The 26,208-nt window shown below is 30.0% G+C and overlaps 3 protein-coding genes across 7 annotated transcripts in view; 1 reads left to right on the forward strand and 2 right to left on the reverse strand.

The window, feature by feature from the left end:
* The window catches only part of LOC128385634 (diacylglycerol kinase 1-like), a 38,915-nt gene extending 34,773 nt beyond the window's left edge, over window positions 1-4,142 (forward strand). For all 4 annotated transcript variants that reach the window (XM_053344525.1, XM_053344521.1, XM_053344523.1 and 1 more), the window contains 3 exons: window positions 3,050-3,110; window positions 3,204-3,292; window positions 4,100-4,142. In XM_053344525.1, coding sequence (XP_053200500.1) covers window positions 3,050-3,110; window positions 3,204-3,292; window positions 4,100-4,118 — 169 coding nt within the window. In that variant the 3' untranslated portion in view covers window positions 4,119-4,142. The remainder of the gene's footprint in view (window positions 1-3,049; window positions 3,111-3,203; window positions 3,293-4,099) is intronic.
* Window positions 4,143-5,455: 1,313 nt separating this feature from the next.
* On the reverse strand, window positions 5,456-6,196 carry LOC128385636 (keratin-associated protein 21-1-like). The gene is made up of 2 exons (XM_053344527.1): window positions 5,971-6,196; window positions 5,456-5,861 (listed from the first exon to the last, which is right to left on the reverse strand). Exons 1-2 carry the CDS (start codon window positions 6,083-6,085, stop codon window positions 5,677-5,679), a joined length of 300 nt encoding a protein of 99 aa, XP_053200502.1. The 5' UTR covers window positions 6,086-6,196; the 3' UTR covers window positions 5,456-5,676.
* Window positions 6,197-8,965: 2,769 nt separating this feature from the next.
* On the reverse strand, window positions 8,966-24,267 carry LOC128385632 (uncharacterized). Of its 2 annotated transcripts, none has more exons than XM_053344518.1 (2): window positions 23,062-24,262; window positions 8,966-9,160 (listed from the first exon to the last, which is right to left on the reverse strand). In XM_053344518.1, the coding sequence occupies exons 1-2, from the start codon at window positions 23,282-23,284 to the stop codon at window positions 9,102-9,104; spliced, it is 282 nt and encodes a 93-aa protein (XP_053200493.1). In that variant the 5' UTR covers window positions 23,285-24,262; the 3' UTR covers window positions 8,966-9,101. The 2 variants fall into 2 exon arrangements, with proteins under 2 accessions (XP_053200493.1, XP_053200492.1); XM_053344517.1 differs by lacking the exon at window positions 8,966-9,160 and adding an exon at window positions 15,335-17,777 and having other exon boundaries at window positions 23,062-24,267.
* Between the last annotated feature and the right edge of the window lie 1,941 nt (window positions 24,268-26,208).

A 26,208-nucleotide genomic window follows, 5' to 3' on the forward strand; every position in this document is an offset into this window, starting at 1 on the left:
TCTGGACAAAATCTCTTTCGATGATGATGATAATAACGATACTAACATCTAATCGTAAACCCTATTGACCAATTACCCAATTTAATGTTGTCAATTTATCGAAATGTCCAAATATTTTCTAATTGCCGTAAATAACTTTTTTACCTTTTAGATTGTGAAATTACATTTACTAATCATCAATGATAATTATCACATTTTAATAATCAATTGACTAAATGGTTTTGTTAATCAGCAACTAAGAGATATTAACATTTCCTTTGAGAGTTTTAATCTTACCAAAATTACCTTTACACTTTCACCTAATCATTATTATCATCTTAATATTTTCATCATTTGTAAATCTAGTTGATAAGGAGTAAGTGTCATGATAAACCAGAAAACTTAACCACAGATTATCATGATTGACAATCAGCTGATTTTTTATTTTCATGTTATTCATTAAAATTGATTAACTTTTATTTATATTTATACGAAATTGGAAGATAACTTATTTTTTGATTGATACGAACTCATGATAAGATCAAAGTTAATCGATTAATCTTAATGATAAATTATCACCCAATCAGTTATCATTATCCTATGAAAAATTTCCTCCTCTCTCTTTCTGTACTTGACAGAATTGATTTGAAATCAAAATCTTAATCAATTCTCTTGTATTATCTTCGTAACATGATAATTTTAATTATACCTCCTAAAGGAAAGCAGAATTGACGTTGGTCACCACAAATCATAGAGATGACCAGACACATGGTGATTATCATTTCTGGTCAGAATTATTCATCAGATGATTGCTGAATAAGATTTTCTCTCTCTTTCCCGAAGGAACAAGTCTCTCTCTCTCTCTCTTTTCATACACCAATCGATTCTTATTAATAATGAGGATCATCATTTTCTTACAGTCAATTGTTTATCTATTTATAGCTCATGTTCAATATCTTATCATAGGGTTTTTTATATTAACATGATAGCTCATTAATTGTCTACTCATAATGATAAATTGAACATCATCATTTCTAATTACGTATCAAGATCCATATTCATTGATTAAAATGTTTATATTTTTCTCTATCATGAAAACGATGAGTTTACATGAAAAAAACATTGACCCTTTCAAAGGGTGACCTTTACGCAACTGAAAAGGTATCTTTGGACTCTCCCAACCCGAATTAACTTTCTCTCCTCATCCTCATCTTTATCATCATCTCTCTTTACAATTTCACAATAGGTGAACCGGATAAACTTGTTATTTCAATGGAACAGGCTTTCAGCTGAGTCTCCATGTCGTTCAATAGTAACTACATGATAAAAAATATACATCGCATCATGTACATTGAGCTTGATTTTCAAGCGTAATTATCACTGAAAAGATTCAGTGTCCTCTCGTCATCTCATGCTTGTCATGCAAAACTGTAAAGGATTGATGCTCATTAAGGAAAGGGTTAAGTGTACCCATCAATTTAACCTTATAATTAGAATCATCCCAATGAGAAAATGCTTTTAAATTGTCACAAGAAAGTCAGTTTTGTATGAAAAAAATAGTAAGAGAAAAAAAATTGATCTCGAATCAAATTACCCTTTTTTTTCATACTTATGAATTTATGAATCTGATCAAAATTGATCAGCAAGTTAATTGAACGTTGAATTAACTTGATATATATAATAAGTTGATAGAGACTATGAAAGTTCAATTAAGTGTTCAAGTTTAATTCAGTTTCAATGATAGCAAATTATAATTAGACTTACAAATACAAAAGGGTTAGTCAATGAGAGAAAGATAATATAACATAATTGAGGTACAATTAGTCAATCAACTGATGAAAAGTTATCAGCTGAGTTGATACGAAGAAGAAGAAAAAAAAATTTCTATTGCTATTAAACACCACAAATGCTGGAACACTAAATTAAACTTTATCATGTATTAGAAGAAAAGAAAAATTATCCAGAGTAATTATCTTGAGTGCTCACGTTGATCATTATTCAGACTCTGAATCTTGATTCCAGTTCATCATCATCTTACCAGCTCCATGTTGTTACATGATACTCTGAATTTATTGCCCTTTCTTTTTGTTATCCTATTTGATAAACAAAAGTTCAATATTCAAAGTAAAATGTATATAACATTAAAACCCAAAGGCGAATCGTATTATTTATTTAAGTTAATAATATAATCATCACCAGAATTATTGTTATTAATAATGATTCCAACGATAATTATAATGCTAATAATCATGAAGTAAATGTTAAGGTGTAAAATTTGATTATAATTAACGTCATGAAAAGTTTAGAGTATTAATTATCCTAACGGAGTATTTTTTTTTTGCTTCTTTCTATTACTTTGTTACTCTGAGTTTCTCTCATGTGTCTGAACAATTTGGACGAAGGTAATTACCCTTTGAACTCTAATTGTTACAATTATTATTAATTCTGTTCATATAAACAATTATCTCCAATTATCGTATAATTTAATTTAATTTACTTTCAGTTCCAACAATTAACATAAACTTAGTTTCTTTTTGTTTTTGTTGATTCAAGTTAATTGTAATTACTTTTTATAAACTGATTATTTTAATTATGTTGATTTTGGTTTGTTCAATTGTTAATTGTTACATTAGATTATCAAGTCTAGTCTTAAGTAAATTATTAACTCATGTTGAAGCTGATTAATCATTGATTGAGTATTTAATTGCAATTTATTTTTACCCTTTTAACCTTGTGTGTGTGTGTGTGGATAACTTTGAATATGAACTTTGTTGTTAAGGGTAATATAATTACCCTCAGGCTATTTTGATTGAATAATATGATTAATTATAAATAAAGTCTCAAGTTTCTTACCTTACAGTTTATCTCCGCTGCCCCTTTCCCACATTAGCAACATTAAAGGTAGTCCAAGGGTAGGAAGGGAGGTGACAAAATTAGAAAGTTGTACCTCATGATATTATCATGTTGAATCATTTATTATGAGCTTATTATCAAAATGATCTGAATCAGAATCGTTATCATTGGAATCACAATCAACTTTCAATCCTTTTTGTTATTTTTATATTCACAGAACTAGGAAACGATTTCCAATGCAAATTGATGGGGAACCATGGATTCAACCACCATGCACCGTGAGTCCTTTGATTTAAATTGTGAAAATTGGTTGATAACAAATTAATTGTTCGTAATTAACTTAAACATATATTTATCTTTCTCTCTATTAGATTCATATCACCCATAAGAATCAAATGCCCATGTTAATGGCCCCCGCTCCGGAAAAGAAGTCACATTTTTCATTCTCTTGGTTCCAAAAGTGTGTAGATAAATAGGAATTGATATGAGTTTTTACCATGAAATTTTCACATCATTTTCTTGAATCGTTTCCATTGAAATCAAAAGAGTCATCATTCCAAATACAAGAGATAATCTTCCATCATCATCTATAATAATCATCATCATTAGGCTTCAGTAAACACATCATGATCATCATCACTATCTCACCTTAATCTTAATTTGATGGTCATTAAATTAATTGATTTTTATTGACCATCATGTTACTTTATCAATTTAATTAGCAAATATCGATTACAAGACAGAAATCAAATCAACTATTTCTCAATGGGAATTAATTTACTTGCAGTTAAAAGTATATTCAACTAATCTTCATAACAATTGAAAGAAACAAACTAATCCATTCCTTAATATTTGATAATCAAATCAAGTTAATCGTATCAAATTAATCCCATTCAAGTCTAAAAAATTGAGGAAACAAACAACCAATGAAATAATTTAATTAATTAATTAATTATTACCCAACAAATCCAATGGTGAAAAGTTTTAATTCAAAATGAAACATATTAACAATTTACCAACTAACAATTAAATTGTAATTAAAACAAATCCCATGCAACACTTAACCATTACCACCATGAAAATTAAGTGATGATGATTAACCCAAACCTGAACATCCAAACTAATCCAATACTTGAGACATTGCTTTTTTTTTAAATTATTGTTATTAATCATCATCAACATAATCATTACCTTGATTGTTAATTAATGAGATAAAAGTTTCTGTCCAAAAATTAATCCATATTATTAATACAATTGCCCCTTTCAGCAATCCTACCTCATCCTAATGATAATGATGATGATGATGATCACCACCAAACCAAAATCAACACCGCCACCAGAACCAACATGAACCTGACTTAATTTGGGTTGAAAAAGAAACGCAATTAACATCACAATTAATTGCAACAATGAGAAATTAAGAAAAAGGTATTAACCGTAATCTCTATGAGGCCTAAGAAATTAACTTTTCACTTCCGTAAACAACATTTACTATTATGATACAAGAAGAAACCAAAAAGTAAACAACCTTTTCCTTGATTGTTTAACACGTTTGGAGAAACAACAACTTTGTTAAATTAACCTTTTTAATTACTAACTAAATAATTAACTAATTCTTCTTTCAAGAAGAATCAAAAATTAAGGAAAAACAATTAATATTATGAGAAGAAAAAACTTTTTTTCTTTCTCTCGTTCATCTTTGCCAAAGTCAAGTGAGATTCTTGCAAGAAAATCAAATTTAAATTTAACAAAAATCTTCCGAAACAATTAACTATTATATCTACACATAGATTTTAAATTGTTTAAAAATTAATTGTTAACTAATATCAATGATTTTCCATTAATTGTTTGTATTAAATCATTGATAATTGTTTTTCCTTGCGCTCTTGTTACTTGTAAATAACATGTTAACATTTTCACCTTTAATTGTTGATCAAATTGTTGCTGTTATCATTTTAATTGTTGTATAATTATGATTATTTTGTTGTTCTCGTCTAATTTGATTCCCTCATCTTTTTAATTGTTACTCTATCGATTCCATTATTTATTAATTGTGTATCAATCTATTTATACATTGACTGAATAACCTAAGTGACCCTTTTTAATTTAACACAATTGTAATTAACTAATTGTTACAACTGATCCGATTGATATAAATGTAAATTTTAATTGTAATATTATCAATAATTGATTTTCCTTGAAGAATAATTTTTAATTGTTGTTTGTTAAAGCACAATTAATTGTTATTTATATTAAATCAAACATATGAGTTCCTAAAACTTTGACTTTTAATTGATTAACTTGATTACTGATTTAGATTGAAATTGGTTTTTTGGCTCAACTAATCATCAGTTAATTGTTTCCAAGTAATTTACTGGATTCCAAGTACAATTTCATTGAATTAAATCATCAAATTGTTCAGTTAACTGTGAACTGTGAACGTTAATTGCAGTTAATTGTAAATCCTACAGAAGATAAGGATTGTTGAGATTTTCTGTTATTCTAATTGATTAATATTCAGTTAAAAACCGAAGGTAACAATTAACTAATTGCCATGAACTTCGCGTTTAAATTGATAATTGGTAATTTCATCCGGAATAAGATTAAGAATGAGAGTAAATAATTATTGATATAAATTAATGACTTTTAATTGTGTTTGTTTTCATGGACGAAAACATTGAGCCAGAGGAAGATAAAGAGATGGGAAAGATTGAGTGAGATAGAGAGAGAGAGAGAGAGGGTGAGAGAGTAGGATAGGTAATGAGTGAGCCAGGTTGAGAGGGAGCATTTAAATCAATATGATTTTATCGTTGGGTGTGAATTGGATTAAATTAGATTGTTGAATTAGTAACCGTAACCAGATCCTGAACCAGCTCCGAAACCTGATCCTGATCCACCGCCGTATCCTGGTCCACCATAGCCTGATCCAGCTCCGAATCCACTTCCATAACCGGCACCATTGGGTCCATAACCTTGGCCTGAACCGAAACCAGCACCATAACCAGCACCGAAACCTGGACCACCGAATCCTATTAGAGAAGTGGAAACAATTTTTGGAAACAAGAAAATATAAGTTAGATGAATAATCATCAATATATCTAAGATTCAATGGTATGGAGATTATCATGATTTACTTACCACTACCGAAACCAGCACCGAATCCTGAACCATAACCTCCTCGTGGGTATGGGTATGGGTAAGCTGAGGCGATGGCGATGAGTGAAAGGGCAACTAATACAATGAATTTCATCATGTTGATGGTGGAAAGTGTTGAGGTGGATTGCACGGTGGGCAAAATTAAAGAAGGTGGAAAAATAAAGATTTGATTTCAAGGGTTAACTTTGAAAACTGAACTGATGATGATCCCTGGTCTTATCGTGGGTCTTATATACTCACAATTTTGGGAGTTTGATGTTCAGGTGAGCAAAAGATGATAAAGAGAGAGAGAGAGAGAGAGAGATGAAACAGGATGATAATTAGTGAGATGAAAGGGGTTAGCCCAGGACAGAATTTCCATGAAAGAATTGAGAGAAAGAGAGATTCAAGTTGAGAGATTCTGAGAATCCGATAAACAGGCTTTTCCATTTCAAGGTGGAAGAAGGGAAAAGGTGAGAATGATGATGATAGAAAAAGGAAGAGAGCAAAAGAAGATGATGATGATGAAGATAATTACGAAAGAGATGGAAGAATAAAAATGAAACTGAGATGATAATGAGAATCATGATAATTCCTGGTTCAGTACGTTCAATCAAAAGTGTTCGCCCTTTTTTTGTTTCTTCTTTTTTCCATAATTATATTTATCTTCCTCTTTCTTTTTCTCTTTTTCTCTTCTTCTCCTTCTTCATCATCTCCGATTTTCCCCTTTTCCCTTTGAAAAAAAAGTTCATCACTTGAATAATCAAGATAATCTTAATCATCTCAACTAATGATCCGGTTTTCTCTCTCATATGTTGACTATTTATCTTTTTTTTTACTCTTTCCAAAGATAATAAGATAAACTGTCATCTCAACTAATTGTCAACCATGATGATGGTTTCATCAATTCAATTGATTAAGCTAATTGATTGCGTTGGTGTTGATCTCTTGTCATGATAACGAGAAGTTCAATTCCAAGTTTCTTATTCATCTCATTGACTCTCTAACTTTTTGTCCTTCACAAATTTTCCTCCTCATCTTACTGATCAACTCCCTATCATTGATAATTTAATCACAGAAACAAAAATTAATTCACCCTAAACCAGTTCTAACAATTAAAAAAGTAAAACAAATTTTTCATCTCAATCAAGTTGATTAACTTTAAGTCAGAACGAAAACTTTACTTTTAGAAAACTAGATGTCACTAGGGTCGAAAAAGTTCCAACGATTAGTTTGTTTTTCCACCACAAGATGGTAGCATTAAACGCGATACGAATTTAATTATAATCGCAATTAGATTTAATTGTTGATTAATCAACGACGGTGGAAGTTTTTTTCTTCCTTTAATTAAAGGTTGAATTAATTTCGATCAAATAAATCGCAGATGAGTTTGGTTTTTTTTCTCTGAGGTAGAAAATTAAAATTCAATGGATTGAGTTTCGATTTTAATTTAATTGAATTGTTGTTTTTACTTGAAACATTTTCCTTTGGTAATTTAATATCAATTGAATTTGATGAAAATTGATGAAATCCGATAAGTTATCCATGTGAATTGTTAAAATGATTTCCATAAGATTGATTGTTATCTTTTTCATCATTTAATTAACTGAGAGTAAAATTGTTTAACCATTGAAAGTAATTGATGATTGATACAAAATTTAATCTCATTTCAGTTAATTGTTTTCTCACTGTGAAAATGATGTAAACAAGAAAATCAATTCATTGGAAAATAATGCTAATCATACAGAATAACCATTGACTCTAAACAATTACAATCACTTGAAACAATCAGGTAATTACAGAGCATGAAATGTAAGATACTTTCACTCATGAAGAGTTCATGATATTCATGTTATTCAATATTCTTAGAAACAAATTGTATTTGAATCGATTTTTCCTCTTACATAATAATTTTCACTTCTATTTCTGAACAATCAGCCGTTTCTATTCCCATGGTAGACAATTTATATTAGAAACAATTCCAATCATTTATTAACTAATAGTTATCCTCATCGATTCGTATTGAATCAAATTGAAAATCAACTAATCGAGTTAAATTGTAATCTTTATGGTTTATATTTCCCACTGGGAGAAAGTGAGAAAATTAATATATTCGGACCTGAGATTTGAATATTGAATATTTTGATTGATCAACTAATATTTCCAGTGTATTATTTGAGGATTAATGTTAATCCAATTAAAGGGATAAGGATGATGAGGAAAGTGGAAAACAATTTATTAATAATAATAATAAAGCTAATCCAAAATGTTGATTCATTTTCAATTAGTTTTTGAAGTACATGGAGATGGAAAAAAAAAGTTCAGATTCATTCATTGTATTCATGAAGATGATAATTATTTCACCGTTGTTGTTATTGTATCATAACAATTTCAACAGTGAGGTTATAATTTTTTGCCTTACCAACTAATAATTTATTACTTTTTCATTATTATTACAATAAGTTATTGTTGGTATTTCCATTGCGTGTGTTTGTTACATGTCAGCATGAGATTTTTTCCTTCATTTTCATCTTCATCATCTTCCTCCACCTCCTCCTCCTTGTCTCTCTCTCTCTCTCTCTCTCTCTCTCTCTCTCTCTCTCTATGCTGTTAACTTTTGCCATTAACTTGACTTGCTGTTAAATCTTACCTGAAGGCAACTTACTGAGAGTAAAGCATCGAGACACACCTTGCCCTCTCAACCTTTTACCTCTTCCTCCATTTTGAAAGGTAAATCAATTTACTCTTGTTGACTGATTAGCTGAAGATGAGGATGAGTTTTACCCGAAGAACAAAAGATTAATCACAATTAATTATCATTCTCTAGGAGCATCTTTCATCTTACTCATCTGTACATGTCGATTATGGTTCATTCTAAATGTTCCAATTTTTTTATTATTATTATTATTCACTAATTCTAGTTGATAAAACCATTAACTTTTATTAGATAAATGATCAGTTTTATTCATAATAAAATCGAAAGTCAAGTTTTTATGGATTCGAATTGAACCTTTTTTATTGAACGTTTTAATCGTCATCACTTTTTGGATTCAGAGAAAATCGTTGGCAGGATAAATTTTAATCGTGAACCAATAACGACTTCGAGTTGTGAGATAAGTTTTTGTTCGTGAGCATTAGAACAGTCCGAAAAACCATTTCCTTCGAGTTCTACGAGGTCGATGTTCATCACGTTCTGAAACAGAAGAAAATCAAAAAGTCGATTAGATTAATCGATAAAGTTGTTTGATTTTGTAAATCACGAATCGAAACAATTTATCTATGTGAATTTAGGGAATAGGTAGAAGATTAAAGAAGATACAGTTTTAACATTTTCGAAATTTTCTATCCAAAGAACAAATATTTCGATTCACAAAGTTGATACTGAAATCGAATCATGAGAAATTTGATAATATACAAAATGGAAGATGAAGAGAAATGAAAAAGATGATAAAAACAACGCCTTTCGTTGGAAGATGATGAAAATACGAAAGAAAAAGGGAGGATTTATCATCTTCAATCTTCCATCATCTTCAACTGTAAATATCACAACAATAAGTTGTTAACAAAGATTCAGAAGATGAACAGAAATTAAAGTAAAAGGCAAAGAGAGAAAAATTGAAGATGAAAGTTCAGTTATATTCTCATGTGATAATAATATAATATTTGTGAGTTTTTGTTTTCTTTTTTCTCTATTTCATTTTACCACAAAGGAAAAACCCAAAATTATCATCATGATGATGAGAGAAAAGCTCGAGTGGTGTTGATGCTTTGGAATGGGTGTGAAAGTGGAATCACTCCCATGTTTTGTTTTCTTTCAAAATTCTGAGTATTTGCCAAGTTGCTTATCCGTTTTCCTCTTATCCGAATCAAAGTTTATCATGATAATATAATAACAGTGAACATGATGATAATATCCCCTGGTTTCATGTTATTATTATTACCATGATGATATTGGTAAGAAATGGGAGGAAAAATCCATATAAATATTACCAGTAATTGTATTAGAACTTTTTTTTTGCCTTTTCTCTCAAAAGATTATTAGGTTTCCGTGCAGAATATGATTTCAACTTGATGGTTTCTAATTCCCCCATGGATATAACAATGAGATAAGAACATGATAATTACTGTTAACCTGTAATTAAGATCATCTTGCAGAACGGAAGTTCAATACTTGAGATTCAATTAAAAGTCTCTTCCTTTTCTCATCACTATTATTATCATTTTCGAGTCTCTCTCAATATATTCTCAACAATATTGTTATTTTGTTCAACAATCTTTTCTTTCAGAATGATTAACATGATTGAATAATCGCGTGTTGACAATTTAAACTTGATTGGAAGCGAGATAATTCACAAAGATGGAGAAAGTCAAAAATTATCGGCTTATTGAACACGCGATTGACTTGATGACCTTTATTTTTCCTTGTTCTAGTTGCTCAATTGGAAAGAAAAAAGTTCTGAGAGAAAATGAAACAAAAACAAATTCTAATGTAACATTTGGCTCAATTTACATGAGGAAAATTTGTCATTCATACAAAAGATGATGATGAAAATGCTATTAAATTATATTCATATTTTATTGGATGAATAGCATTATAATATTGCAACAATTTACCAAATTGCAAATCAGATTAATTGGATGAATAAATCATCATCGAAGAGAATGAAAAATTTTCAATACTAATCTTCAATTCTTATCGTTAAATTCAGTGTCTTTCACATTCATTAAATCATCATGGAAATTTTTTATAACTGTTACTGATCAGAGTTTTAGGAAAATGAGAATTATCATTTTCTTTTCCCCTGAAACATGAACTTTTTCAGGTGAAACCTTTGCCTTATCCATGATGATGAATTTACATACGATTGTCATTATTTAAATTTCCAATGTTTATTCAATCTGTTCATTTTCAATTCTCTTCCTATGTGAATTATTGTTTCCATTTTCATAAATATCATCTCAATTGTTTTTCCATTCCCATGGATAAATACACAAAGCTACATACACTTGCTCTCTCTCTCTCTCTCTCTCTCTCTTACTCTAAATTTTACTCATGAAAATATGATTATATCAGAATTATGTAAAAGAGAATTGAAACTTTTGTCAAAGTCCAAGTTTTCCTTTTAGCCCTGAGGGCTTTTCTACTCCAACTATACACGCAAAGTTATCATGTAATGAGATTTAAATTCTGGTTCATGTTTCCTTCCTCATGAAAATCAACGGATATTCAGAGATCGACAAATTTTTCACTTCCAACATCAATCTAATCATGATAATCATCAGTGTTTCCTTTTGAACCTGAATTTGTGTGAAAAATATGAACTTTAAGATAATATTGATCATGCTCATGAAATTATTATGACAATTCTGGTTTTCGGTGATCTAAATTCATTTTCTCATTGGAAAAGAAAATTTTTCTTTTTTTTATTCCATCTCAGAATTAGTTTTGAATAATTTATGATTTTCAGATTAAGATATTTAGATCATCTTTTCATGATATTCTGACCTTCGAAATGATAAAAGTTTGACAAACTGTAACTTTGGTTTTTAAACTAAAATTTCGCGCGAAAAAACAGAATTCCGGACTTAAAAGCCGATTTTTTCAATTCTAATTACGATTTAAGTTAAATTCAAAGTATCGAAAGCAAATTAAATCAAGAAATAATATACTATCATGTATTAATAAGAAATTGGCTTGGGAAACAAAATTGTCATTTATCATGCTCCCTATTTTATTATCATGATAAGTGATACAATCCAATTGGGTGACAATTCAATTGATTAACTGGAATCTTTAATCATCTTGAGATGAGTACAATTTAATTGTCCACCTCTACTGAAGGCTAATCAATTTAATTGTAGCTTATTTTTTGTTCATCATCTTATTCACAATCTATTATCATCATAATCGATATGTATTCAAGTTAATCAATCAAATGATAACTAAGTTGAAATTGGTTAACTTGATTAACTAGATTAATGAAATTGTTAATATTAGATGGAAAAAAATTTTCTCAATCAACTGATTAAACTGTTAATCAATTTTTCATCATAATAAACCCTCCGACAATAATAAATATCCACCTACATGATTACCCACCCTGACAATTTGAGTTGTTACCAACTTTTAATCAAACTGATCAATCAAATCACCAACAATTTACCGTTAATCATAACAATCAGTGGAGTGAGAAAAAAAAAACTTTGTCTCTTGATGAATGAAAGTGAATTAACTTGATTAATATTCAAATTGTTGCTAAGTTTCAGTTTCTTATATCAAATGAATTTACGGAAAAAAAAAGTTTTCTCAACAATTTAAGTTAATCAGTTTTTCTCTTCCTTTTTAATTAATTTCAGTATTAAATCAATTGTGAGAGAATCAAGTTTCCCGAAAAAAGAAAAGATTAATTAAACTCTAAACTTTTAATTCATTGTTAATCTGTTGAAGTAATTTAATTAAATCACTGAGATTACAATCAGTTTTGTTTGTATCTCTCACCTAAATTGTTGGGTGAAATTTTAATCATGAAAAGTATCATGATAATAACTGAATAAAGGTAAACCTTTAACCTGGTAATATCTCCCAGGGAATGAGCTGAATTTTTATCAGATTTTAATTGAATCATTTACCATCAACTAACCATGAATGTGAGGCTGATGAGTTTCATCATGATTTACTCAGGGAAACATTGAAACTGAATCATGATGATGATGAACTTTTTTCCCTCTGTCTTTGTGTTATCAACCTTATTAATTAGTATGAGTAGTAAATGAATTAATAATTCATTTGAATAATAATCAGTGTGAATAATTGATTGAGTAAAATGAAGTCAATGGGATTACCTATGTGATTGTTTAGTTTTATTATTATATTATATTTAGAAATTGCCTCAAGATTGAATTGTTTCAATTGAGTCAATATAATTATCCAATTCGAGGAGATTTGGTTGGGGAAAAAAGTTTCTTGGTCTTTTCATCGTAATTCAGTTTATCCATTTACCTGAATTCTAGACTATGATTTCAAGTTTCATCTTATTCATGGTAAAGTTTCAATCGATTGATTTACTTTTTCAGCTAATCAATTTATCTTAATCTCTGACAAGATAATGATAATATTGTGTTATTATCAATGTTGACTTGAAACAATTGGATCATTATTATTATAATGATCGTTATGATAATGATGGTGAGTCGATATTTTCATGATTCAAGTCAGAATCTGAGCCATGGGAGGAGGCAGAGGTGAAGTGGGTGGGAAAAGGTTTAACTGTAAATACTAACAGGGGACAATCATTTCAATGAATAGAGAGACTCAAGTAATGAATAATTTAATTATCATTAATAAACAGAAAAGGAGTCATCATGAAGAGAGAGAGAGAGAGAGATAAACATGGAAGGAGAAAATCAATATTCATATCGGAATAGATCGTAACTCGATTCAATTAGAACAAATTTTGTAACTTTGTTTTTCTTTCGAAAAGTTTTCACTTCGAAAATGTGTAATGTTCATCATCCTATTGACCTTTGGTCAATTGCTTACACATTGTTGTCTTTATCATTTCCTTTTCCGTTTTCTTTCAAATTCAATCACAGTTTTGAAATCAAGTTTCATTTCTAAATTCTGATCAGATTTTATTGTGATAAATTCCATGGTGCATGATATGAGTTTCTATCGAATTGAATATAAATAATATTTTCTGTTACTATCGATAATGATTAACTTATTGTTTGAGTTTCAATTTGGGAAAAACATGAACTGAATTAACTATTTTTATTCATCTCAAGTCAATTTATTGTTAATATCTGATGACTTTGTCCATTGTTGACTCTTGGTCACTTTGAGATGTCAACTGATAATCAGGGTGATATTTTCTTTACTCTAGAATTCTAGAAATTCTGATAAACAGTAACCATAGAAACCACGATTCTGAAAGGATGAATTTGATGATTCTGAGGAAATGAAATAAAGACGGAAAAAGATATTTACTGAAAATTCTGATTCCGGATAACTTGATATTCTGGTTCTAATGGTGAAGAATAATAGTTGCTCATATATATTGTCCAGAAATCAATAATTCTCATGCTAATGATCATGAAGATGATGACGATTATCATTTTGGAAACTTTTTCTTCCAATGTAAATAAAATTTCATTTATTCCATAGAGCTCAAGTTGATGTTCAATTTGAATCATTCAATCATTAAAACAATTAGCAGTCATTATCGAACCATCATTAAGAGATAATTAAAGCTACTAAATAATTAGGTCAAGTTGTTCAAACTTTTAGATTATTTAATTATCAGCTAATTGCTTATAAATTATTGAAATATGAGTATTTTCCCCTTTCACTTAATTGATGAAAAGTTCATGGATATTGATGCATGTAAATACAGGGTGAGTAAAATGACGGTGAAAAAATGGTGAGTAGAAAAAATTAGAACAGAAAATCAATAAATAAATCTCACTTGGGAGTGAGACTGAAATTGTCTCACTAAAGAAAATAGCAGAGAGAGAGAGAGAGAGAGAGAGAGAGAGAGAGAGAGAGAGAGATGAGTAATAAGAAGAAGAGAGCAAATGAAAATGTCTCTCTCAAATCTTTCTCGAAGTTTTCATCATCATTATTATCCTTTTCCTCCCTTTGGGTTACCTGTGCTCTCTCACTTGTTTCTCTTCCATTTATCTCAATATTGTTCTCATGAGAATAGTAACCAAATAGAAGATGGAAAGAGAGAGAGAAAAAAAAATGTTCTAAATAAAGAAGGAGGTTATTTAGAGGTTATTACCAGAAATGGAGAGTGAGAATCATGGATGATGATGTTGTGGTGATCAAGTTAAAGGGAGGTGATGAAAAGGAAGACAAAGATGAAGAGATAAAGTGTATTTAAGTTGGTTGGACCAATGGAAGAGTTAACACACAGAATTGACAGAATTAGGTTTAAATCATTGCCAAGGGAAAGATTGTCAAGTTAATCATGATCAACAATTTCATCACCCGATCTTACTTTTCATCTCTCTCTCTCTCTCTCTCTCTCTCTCTCACCATTTCCATGACCAATAGTTGCACTACAATAGACAGGAAGAGAGACTCATGATAATCAAGATAATGTTTCAATGAATCTCATGGTTTACGCTTCTTTTTCATCGTTTCTCAACCAAAATGGATTATCGATTGAACTTCCAAATCCAAATACTATTTTCATACTTGGCTTGTTGTTCATTAAGCACTTGAGAGATAATCACTTTGAGTACAATTTATCCTTTTATAATCATCTTTATATCCATAAGATTAAGGTGATTTTTAGATGATAAAGATTTCATTTTAATGATAACTTTTTGTTTTCGTTTAAATAATTTAACAACAACAATAAAACAAGAGAGGAAAAATTTTCTTTCTTTTATCTTCTTCTCATGATATTAACGATAAATACATCAATGGATGTTGGAAGATGATGAGGATGCTTAAAAGTCTCAATGTTAGTAAGTTTTTTTATTGCTCCTGTTGAAACAAATCAGTTGAATGAACAGTTGATTAATTGAATTAAATTGATATCAACAGAATCGTTTTGTGATTGATATTAGATTTTGATTGATGATTTGTAGTAAGAATCATAGATGATGATGGAAAATGTTACAATACAATAATGATGGTGAGTAGAGAGAGAGAGAGAGAGAGAGTTGTAGATGTTAGTTGAGTATCTTTTGGTTGTTTTTGGGGGAGAAGACAAAATGATGAGGATGAAAAGGAAGACATTCTTAGTGTAACTAATTGTTCCCTATTCAGTTCATTTGGTGTTCATTATTATCAAGATGAAGATGCTCTTTATCTTCATTATCATCATTATCATCATCATCCTCGATTCTTTGTTAAAAAAAAGGATGATAACATAGAAGACCAAAGGTAAAACATGATGATAATGATGATGAGCTTTACAGGTAAACATTTTATTGATAATGATGAAGATGAAGATGAGGTTGAGGAAGATAAACTTTCGCTGTATATACTGATTGAAGAGATGATTACATCACGATCCATGATGATGATGAGAGAGAGAGAGAGAGGAAGACAGTATTGATGAAAATTGAAAAGAAACTGGTTTCATATAAAATCTAGAAGTGGTCATCATCATCATCATCATCAAGTTTTAAGTGATGACCATTTGAACCTATCGTCTTGAAGTTACTATGATAATATTAAACAATTTGATGAAAGGGAAAAAGCAATTGGAGGAGGAGGAAGAATGATGATAAAGATGATAAAGATGATAATTCCCACGGCTTAAACTGAGTGATAACAATAATAATAATAATGCTAATGATAATCATGATGTTGATCAAGTTGAAATGAAAAGTGAACCATGTTAATAAAGGTAAAAGTTATCTCATCATTTTAGGAATCGTTTAATTTTTTTTTCCTGGTGAATTGCTGGTTCATATATTCACATAATGTTCAACAAGCATGAGAACATCAATTTTACCTGATCCCTTGAACCATGAATTTTTAGTATCTTTCCTCATGAGCCTATTCCCCCTCACTCACTCACTCACTCTTATATTATCTACTATTATCTTCATTATTGGAATTGAATAAATAATAACAATCATGACTAGAAGATGAGGGAGATTATCAATTGAAAATGATGATGAATTGTACGTTTGATAGTATAGATCAAGAGAGAGAGAGAGGAAGATTAATCATAAGGAGCTCATGGTGATTATCATCATGGGGATGTATCATCTTCATCTTCATCATTGGATTTGATAAGTGAGAGAGGTAAAGATGATTGGATAAGGATAAAAACATGAGAAAATTATTGAACAACAAGTAATAATAATAGTTGAGTTGCAAGAGAAAAAAAAAATTAACCAACAGTGAAATTGATAATATACAGACTGAGGAACAACGTAAATAACACAAAAAAAGTGAACAGGTAAACCAACCAGGTAAAGGTTAAATTGTATAACTTGTTAAATGATAATATTAAAGGAAAACGCATCAATGATCAACAATAATGAACAACAAACTATCAAAAGGCAGAGAAAAAATCAACAAGAACAAAAAGAAGAAGCAATAATTTCATCATTTCATGTTACATGATAAAATTATTCATTTCATCATCCATCTAGTTTTTCTTGTGCTACATCATTCACATCCTCATCCTCTCATCATGATGAGAGCTCAGGAAATCAGGAAAATATGATAACAACATTAGGAAAACAATGAATGAGTATTGATGGCTGATACTTTGTATTATTTGCTAATCATAATCAACCATCATGATGATGATGATGATGACGAGTTTCTTATCCTTTGACTTTCTCTCTCTCTCATCTCAAAACGGAAGTTGAAAAGGTGCTCATTTACTATTTCCGGTGACTAGGAAATCTTTGGTTTACTCATTAAGATAAACTATATATCAACGAAAAGATAATCATCATCATCATCATGATTATGAGAATTAGATTAATATAATTCTAAAGGATTAATATTTTTTTTCTTCTTCATTGTTGTTGTTATGATGATTGTTTATTATCCTTTTTTGATACTTTCGATGATGATGAGGATGCTTTTTCCGTTTCCTTTGAAGAGGATAAAGTAATTAATTGATTGTTTGATGTTGTTGGTGAATTTATATTCTCGTTAATCGCCTGGGGTGAGGTTGGTGTTGATTGTTGACCTTCTTGCATTTTATCAATTTGCAATTTAAGAAATGAATTAGCATCTTCTTGACTTGGGAAGACAGTTTTCAACCAGGAGACCACGTTTTTCTTGGTCGTACTGTCTGATTTTGTCTCCAGGGTAATGTCACCCCCTTGTGATGGTCAACAGAGTGGCCGAGAAAAAAGCGTTGGTCAAGCGGCAGAAAGTGAGAGTGTGGTCAATAGTGAAGCGAGTTAATTATTTTTTGTTTCGAGCCGGGTTATTATATGGAAAGTGGAAAAGTGAATTAGTAAAAGAAAAGAGAAAGCGAGTAAAATGTTAGCATGTTAATTGTTAGTTAATTTGCAAGCGAATATAGTTAATTAGTGAGAGAGAGTGAGGGAGAGGTGATGGTGATGTTGTTGTTGATTAGTTTCTGGTAGTGGAAAAGTTAATCAAAGGCTTGGGTGGAACTGGTCAGTTGGAGAGTTGATTGTTAATTTGATTAACAGGCTCAGAGTAAAAAGTAATTAAAAAAAAATGCTCATCAATCTGATGGTTAAAAGTTAATTTCTGGTTAGTTAATTGATTAAAACAACAATATATTACATCATGTAATGAGAAAAGTAAATAAGTAGAGATTAACAATCAACTGATTGTTAATCATTTCTTGGTAATTGATAGCTTGTTATGATTATCAAATTTTTCTCTCACGAAAATTGATGATTAAAGTAATTGTTTTCCTCGATAATTTTTGACTTTCGAATTGAAATTTCGAAAAGTTCTAAAGGTTCTAATGATCGTCTATTTTGTGTTCTGGTTGTTTTTGTTTTACTGACAATTGTGATCAATTAATTAACTAAAAGTTTCACAACTTTCATGTCTTGACCAATGGACAGTAATCAATGTGAATCTTGATTAATTGAGACAAGATTAATTCTGATTCCTTGGTGATCACAATGAATTAGATGCCATGAGAATTTATCAAATGAAACTTTCACTTTCTCTCTCTCTCTCACTTATCATCTTCATCTTCATCATGATAATGAACTTTTTTCCCCTCGAAACTCAGATAATAAACTTTCACCATTAATAGTTGTTGATTAATCTTTCAATTTAACAGAGACTCAAATCAAATTGAAATGATTGATTGTGTTGGTTAAAAAAAAAATGAAACCAAATCTTATGTATTAATCAAATTTAATGATAATCTTAATCAAGTTACACTCAATTGATTACGATTAATGGATAATAATAATGCAACAATTAACTTATCAAAGTCAATCAAATGAATATAAACTTTCATATTGCAAGTAATCAACTTAATCAACAGCAATTTAACCTATCAAATTTAATGATTAAATTGTTGTTGATTGTTACCATTTACTTGTACAATCAGTTACAGTAACATTGTTTCATTTACAATAATCTAATTGTATTTATCATGATCAGATTTTGATTAATTGTTTTGACAGTTAGTTAAATTGTTTGATATTATATTTGATTGTATGTGTGGGTGTCCATTACAATTAAGCTAACCAACTGGCAGATAGTAAACAATTAATAAAATAATACAATTTGGACAGATTAATTATAACCAAATGTCATTGTAGCTTAAATTGTTACAATTAATTAACTTATCATTATTATGGTTTATACTTGTATTTAATTGTTTAACATTAAGCTAATCATTTTCATTACGATACCAATGAGTTTACATGTAAATTCATGATGAAGGAAAAAAATGAATTGAAATGAATTTAAATTTACATTTTAATTCATTAAAGTTAATCATTATTATCATTTGAAAGTTAAATTTATCCAATTTGATTGTTACATATTTAAATTAAATCAGTTGATTCAATTTTGAAATACAAATGATTAGTTTAATCAATTTAAATCATTTAATTAGTTCAACTGTCTCTGTATCAATTGTACTGATTGGTTGTTAAATGAAAGCAAAGATAATCAATACAATCAAAAAGTTAATCTACCAATCGGATTAACTAATTATAGTTAATCTGATTAGCTAAATCTGTTTACCTTGTGTTCAATTCAGATTCAAATGATAATTATCAACCATAGGATTATGATGATTAACTTAATGGTGATTGTTTTAAATGAGACTCGAAATCAAACTAATCAACAACAATTAGTTGATATGAACAATTAAAAAAAAAAGGATCTACACAATTAAAGTAAAAGCAGATGATCAAAAATTAGTAAAAGTGATTAACTTTATAATTAGTTTTTTTCAAGTTAATTGGAAAGAGGAAAAGTTTAATCAGCAAATGATGATGACAATTGTAATTATTTAAATTTCCAATTGTTGGCAATTTAGGTTAAATTGTGATAATGAAAATCAACTAATATCTAATCAACTTATCAAAAAGTAGTTTGGAAACTTTAATTAACTTGATTTTCTCAAGTAGGTAAAAACAGTTTACCTTTAAATCATTAAGCTTAATGTTAATCTATTTACTATTGAGCTTAATTGTCTGAATCAAATGAAGATTATTATTATTATCATTTCCATGAATATAATCATGAAAAGTTGTGATTCAGAAAATTTCATTTCTCATGTTGACCAATGATAATATTGAAAAAAAAAATAATATTACAATTGTTGTTGATTGTTTATCCTCATCTTGAGTTTCAAGTTTTCATCACAAACCACTTACAACATAATCATGATGATGATGATGATAAAGATGATGAGGAGGATTTTATGATGATGAAAAGTCAAGTGATGAGGATGAAGATATTAAATGTTTGATTGTACAAACGTGTTCTCATCATATTGGTTATTTAATATTGACTTTCAGGGTGAAATATTCACTCACTGAGTAGATATTATCACAACTGATTGAATTGTAATCATGTTTTTGTTGTTTTTTCTGGTGATTCTATTATTTGTTAATTGTTAATTGTAAACATATTAAGGTTATTATCCTTGATTGTTGATGTAATTTGAATTTTTCAAATTATCATGAATCATTTTCATGGAGGATAAATTTGCTTTTCTCAATCAATTTTTTGGTTTCCAGGTAAACAAAAGTATCTTTATCTGGATTGTTAAAAACTTTTCTGGTTAATCCAAGATGAAGCATAGATTAAGTGATTAACTTATCTACAGAGTAATCAGCTTAAATTGTAATCGTTGTTAATGATAATCAAATTTGGGTTTGTAATAGAAAATAATTGTTTATTGATTGGATAACCCAAACCGATTCTTATCTAAAAGATTCTGGTTGCTCATCACTTAGCTATTATTATATAAGTTGAATACAAAGATCCATGGGATAAACATGGGGAAGATGAGGAAGATGAGGAGAAGAAGAAGAAAAAAAAGTTTCATCAATCATCAGAATCGCCGTTGAAGATCAATGGATCATCATGATTCTGCTGATGATGATAAAATGATACCACGAGAATATGAGGTAATATCGGAATTTGATAGTACATGATATTTACATGATTCGCATTGGATATTATATTTATCGGGAATTTCAATGTTACTCTGAAATTTGGCTCAGTCATGATGGTGAACATGATGATCTCAGGCATTGTGTCATCATCAAGATCAACAGAAGACTCATGTTGATATTTCAAATTTTTTTCTTCTCTCACTTTCACTCTTTCTTTATTTCTAGAAAAGAACAAAAAAAAAATTCGAAACAAAAAATAATCCATTCTATGAAATGGTAACACCCCTTTCCCCCTGAGAATTCAGAATCAGTTGAATCATGAATACCTTTCACCTTTATATTCACTTTCATGTCTTAGAAAATTTCAAATTTCTCTTAAGCTTAATATGAATTTCAAGTCATGATGAGCGGAGGAAGAAAAGGAAAGAAACGATGATGATGATGATGATGATAATGCTGATCATCATGCAGGAAATTCACTTCTCTATCATCATCTTTTCATCCAAATTCGAGATTCAGTTCAATATAATCGAAGAAAAGAAGAAGAAAAAAGTTCTAAATCCAAACCTTGTTACTCTCATTTGACATTCAACGTTTTCCTTATCATCTTCAGCCACATATTCATCTTATATTTTTTTCATCTTCATCATCGTTACTCATCTTCATCTTCATCTTATCATCATTTTCCTATTTATCATGTTATCCTTTATCTCCATCCTCATCATCATGTAAGAAGACAGTGAGAGAGAAAGAGAGAAAAAAAAATTTTCTCTCAAAAATTATTGATCAATTTCGTTCCCTTCCAGAACTTTGTTCACAAATTTTGTTTCTATTTCTTTTTATGATATGAAATTTTCTCAAAATTCTGAAAACTCAGTAAATCAATTTCGTAATATTCATACAATATTTATCGTAATCATGGTAATCCTGATTATGGTAAATACTAAATTTTATGCAACATAAATTGTAATTGTGTTAATAAAACATTTTCCTTTGTGGTTTTCATGTTATACTTTATTCTAGGTGAATTCAGTTAAGGTAAAAAATCATCATTATCATGAAAGTCACTTTTACCTGTTTGTTGATGAGGATGTTGATATATTCATTTTCAGCTTGATACTAAATGGAAACAACTTTTTGTTACCTTAACTTTTACCTCCCATTTACCTTGTGTGTATACAACTGTTAAGATGAGGGTGGAAAGTGAAATGATGAAACTTTTGTTACCTGTAACAATTTTTACCTTTCATTTTCTCTTTCTTTCTATGGTTCATTGTTTGTATTTTATCATCATTATCATCTGATGATGAGAAGAAGAAGAAGATAAATTAACTTTTTTTTTCTATTCTCCATTTACTTCAACCAGATAGAGCATAGATATTCTAACAGAATTCACTTACAGATTAACATAATCTTCATCATTATCATTACCTTAATGGTAACAATCATTATCTTCATTGTAATAGAGAGAGAAAAAAAGAACCTTAATTTAAATTGTCGTTAATTGTTCATCATCATTTTCTTACTGGAAAATAATGTAATATGAAGATGATGTTGAACAAAAGATTCTAAATACAATTAACTCAATTTAATCCCAACTTTTAGCTAGAAATTCATATGACATTTACTATTAGAAATCTTAATCATATGTTAACCAATACTTTTAAAGTTCTGATTCAGTAAAGTTCTGATTCCATGATAAACATACAATAAGAAAATACCTTTTAACTGATTGGTGAAAAATCATCATGAAAATTATATTAGATTTTTTTTTCGTTGTTTCCAACTCTCTCTCTCTCTCTCTCTCTCTCTCTTTAAATCTAATGGATACGCAGGTAAGATTGGGGGTGGAAGAAAATAATAAAAAGGATGAGGATGCTTTTTGTGTGTTCGAAAGATGAAAGAGAGAGAGAGAAAAAAACGAAATAAAATAATATGAGAGTAAGAAGATGATGATGATGGAGAAAATGGAAGATTTTGAAAGATGAGAAGGGTGGAAGGTGGAAAATGGAAGGTGGAATAACAAACCTTTCTTTTTCTCTTGTTCTTCCAATTTTTCCATCAGGTAAGCTTCCCATTCCTCCTTTGAGAAGAAAAATCTTTTTATCTTATCCAAAGTGGTTAAATTAATTGTCGATTTAGAGGTTGATGTAGTGGGAGAGGTTAATGGTGGTGATCCTAATCCACCACCAGCATCCCCTGAACCCTCACCGGTTTGATTCCTATTGATATTTGTTTCATCTGATGACATGTTGATTGAGTTGACAAGGAAAACGAAGCTCAATTGAATAAAACTTAACAGTCACAACGATGATTATGTTCAATAACAAGACTTGATACGAATAATATTTTCTTCATAAACTCTATTAATTATCACTATTATTATTGATATTGATTCTGAACAAGGTAAAAATGTTTACAGTTACAGAGGTGATTACACTTAAGCTTTCAGTATCTCCTCCTATTGTAATTAGGCTTGGATTAACTAGAGAGATTAGTTCACTTTTTTTAATTGGGATTAACCCTTTTGGTTATGTAGACGGCACTGATCAATGCTCTAAGTGAAATCATCTCTGTACGATTTAATATCCATAGTTTTTTGTTTCTTTGATTGTTGTACAATATTGTACACAGAATTAACGTTGAGATAGATTGATTGTAATCGGTTTAATCACAATTAGTAAAAGAAAACAGTTTAATAAGGTATTTGAATAAGTTAATTATTAGAATTGATGGTTAATTTGGTGAGTGGAAGAAAATTTTGTTCAACCAGAATTTTGTTTCATTTTCGATTGACGATTAATGTTAATTGTTTGGGTGGAGAAATAAATAGATTTCTGAGTGAATTCACTTAGTTATTCAGTTTCCATGGTTCCATGGGATGATTGCCAAAATTTGAAGCATTTTCCGGTTCCTAAGATGATGATGATGTTAAGATGATTGTATCACACTTAGAACATGATGATCATCATCAACATCGATAACATTTGGGTTCGAGTTTACGTTGAAATTGATTTGGAAAAAAAACAGAATTGACCTACGATAATCGCGTTGATAATCACATGATGATGATTAAAGAATAATTAATGATGATAATGAGAGAGTGAGTTAATGAAGATGCAAAAATGATGAGGATGAGAGAGAGAAAAAGTGAAAACTAAGATGAAAAAGTAACTTTTACAATGAAGTAACTGAATGTAAGGTTTGTATTGTTACTGAACCAAAGTTAACATGAGAGGATGAAGATGATGATGATGATCAGATCTCCCTCTTTCTCTTTCTCTCTCTCTCCCTCTCACTCATACTCACTAGATTCATTGACTGAATTTTCCTATAAAAAAATTGTTCTCTGTTGATTTTGAAGAGAAGAAAAAATCGATTGTTAAAATATTCGATTTTTATCACAAGTTCGATAGTTCGATATATAAATAGCTAATGTTCAAACGACTTGAAGCCAATTCAGTTTTACTCTTTGACCTGAACAGTTGAACTTTGCTGAAACTTTTCAATTTCAACAAGTTGACATTTTCATTTTCTCTGAGTTTCTTTTCCTTCTTCATTTATCCTTTTTTACTTTAAAGTGTCGAGTTGACAAATTTAACCCTTTTCTGGATAAAATGTCTTGTCAAGTTGCCGCTGCTCCCATGCGACCGGTAATTCCTCCTCAAGCCCGGCGTAGGCCAAACCATCGTTTACGATTCCTACGGCATCCTAATCCCAGTGTTATCCCATTGCTTCAGAATGTTAAACGTATTGAATTTTCGAGTCAAACTTTAGTCACCAAACCGATAAGGAAAGGTTTCTTCTCGGTAATTTTCAACAGTGCTAATGGTGATTGTCAAGTTCGTCAAGATAAATCGGCACTTCGAGTGTTGAATTTACCTGTTCATGAGGGTGAAGGTGTACCAAGGCCGATCAGTTTATTGGAGGGATTTGTCGAAGGTCAAGTTTGGAAACAACCAAGTCCTGGTACTCATATATTATCCTGGCTTCGTAATAATGGTAAACGTGTCACCAGTGAATGGGGCGATGGTGTTAACCTGATTGGTGCCGATTTCGTTTGTGACTCTAGTGTAATGGACAAAATAATGAAAACAAACTATGCGCGAGCTCGTGGATGGTCAATGCTCGTAGTCAAAATCAACAATATCATCTACATTGTACCCGATAAAAATTTCCCTGTATCAAATAATGAACCTAATCAAGATGGCGCTTTACCAGAGTTGAAAGTTCCAAATTATCGTCACGTTTATCGTGAATATAAATATGAACAATTGGCAAGTCGCCAACAAAATGGTGACCGTGGATTCTTGTCCAGTAATGGTTATCGTGATTCGTTTTACCTGGTTAATGAGACAAATATTGGATTCCACCGGGTATTATATTCCTATCGAGCTGATTGTGTTATCGATGAGGAACAATTAACTCAACCGCTTGAACTTATGCAATTTGCCTGTTTACGAACACGACCCGCTTCTTGTGGCGGCGAATTGAGAAATTTTCTCTACCTTTCTTGGTGGATCAAGGGAATTCTCAATTACAATAATCAGATCGTTGTCGGTGATGAAACTGCGTCTCACTTGACTGGTCAATTCTCTAATCATAATATCAATACTTTCGTGACACCATTTCAATTTTGGTCCCCTGGAGTTTGTACCAAGTATCTTGATAACGTTTTCACTTTTATCCGAGAAAATGTTACTTACGATTCGCAACCTTATCGATTATATTATGATGCTCGTGATGCCATTTTCCTTGAGCTCATCGATGTCCCAGTTGAATCTTTCATCCCGTCCTGGTATACAGAGCCCGCTGCTCGATTTGTTTAACCCTTGTGAATTCATTCATGCCAATATTTACTATTTCAATTCCTTTCGCTGGATTATTATAACAATTACAATGCAATTCTTTAAATTTGATTCTCCATTCCCCAATTAACCAGGTTCATTTACCCGTGAGACTTTAACTCAGTGTAAAATTAACTTGGTGAGACTTTTGCCCCAAGGTATGAATATGAAAATGCTTTCAAGTTAATCCGTTTTCCTCTTAATCCTTTTAACTCGAGTAGGAAAAAAAAGACTAATCCATCTAAGAAGTTCCAGATTTTAAACTGGATTAACAGCCTTTGAATATTAATAGAGAGAAAGAAAAACTTTCAAACCTTAGAAAAGGATT

The sequence above is a fragment of the Panonychus citri genome, unplaced genomic scaffold, assembly GCF_014898815.1.
Source record: "Panonychus citri isolate SS breed McGregor unplaced genomic scaffold, ASM1489881v1 Contig00049, whole genome shotgun sequence".
NCBI lineage: Eukaryota > Metazoa > Arthropoda > Arachnida > Trombidiformes > Tetranychidae > Panonychus > Panonychus citri.

Coding starts and splice junctions, on each gene's coding strand:
- LOC128385636 (XM_053344527.1), bottom strand. CDS start 6,085: ATGATGAAATTCATTGTATTAGTTGCCCTTTCACTCATCGCCATCGCC. Junction 5,862..5,970: donor CGGTGCTGGTTTCGGTAGTG/GTAAGTAAATCA, acceptor CTTCTCTAATAG/GATTCGGTGGTCCAGGTTTC.
- LOC128385632 (XM_053344517.1), bottom strand. CDS start 23,284: ATGTCATCAGATGAAACAAATATCAATAGGAATCAAACCGGTGAGGGT. Junction 17,778..23,061: donor AGAACAAGAGAAAAAGAAAG/GTTTGTTATTCC, acceptor GACCATCACAAG/GGGGTGACATTACCCTGGAG.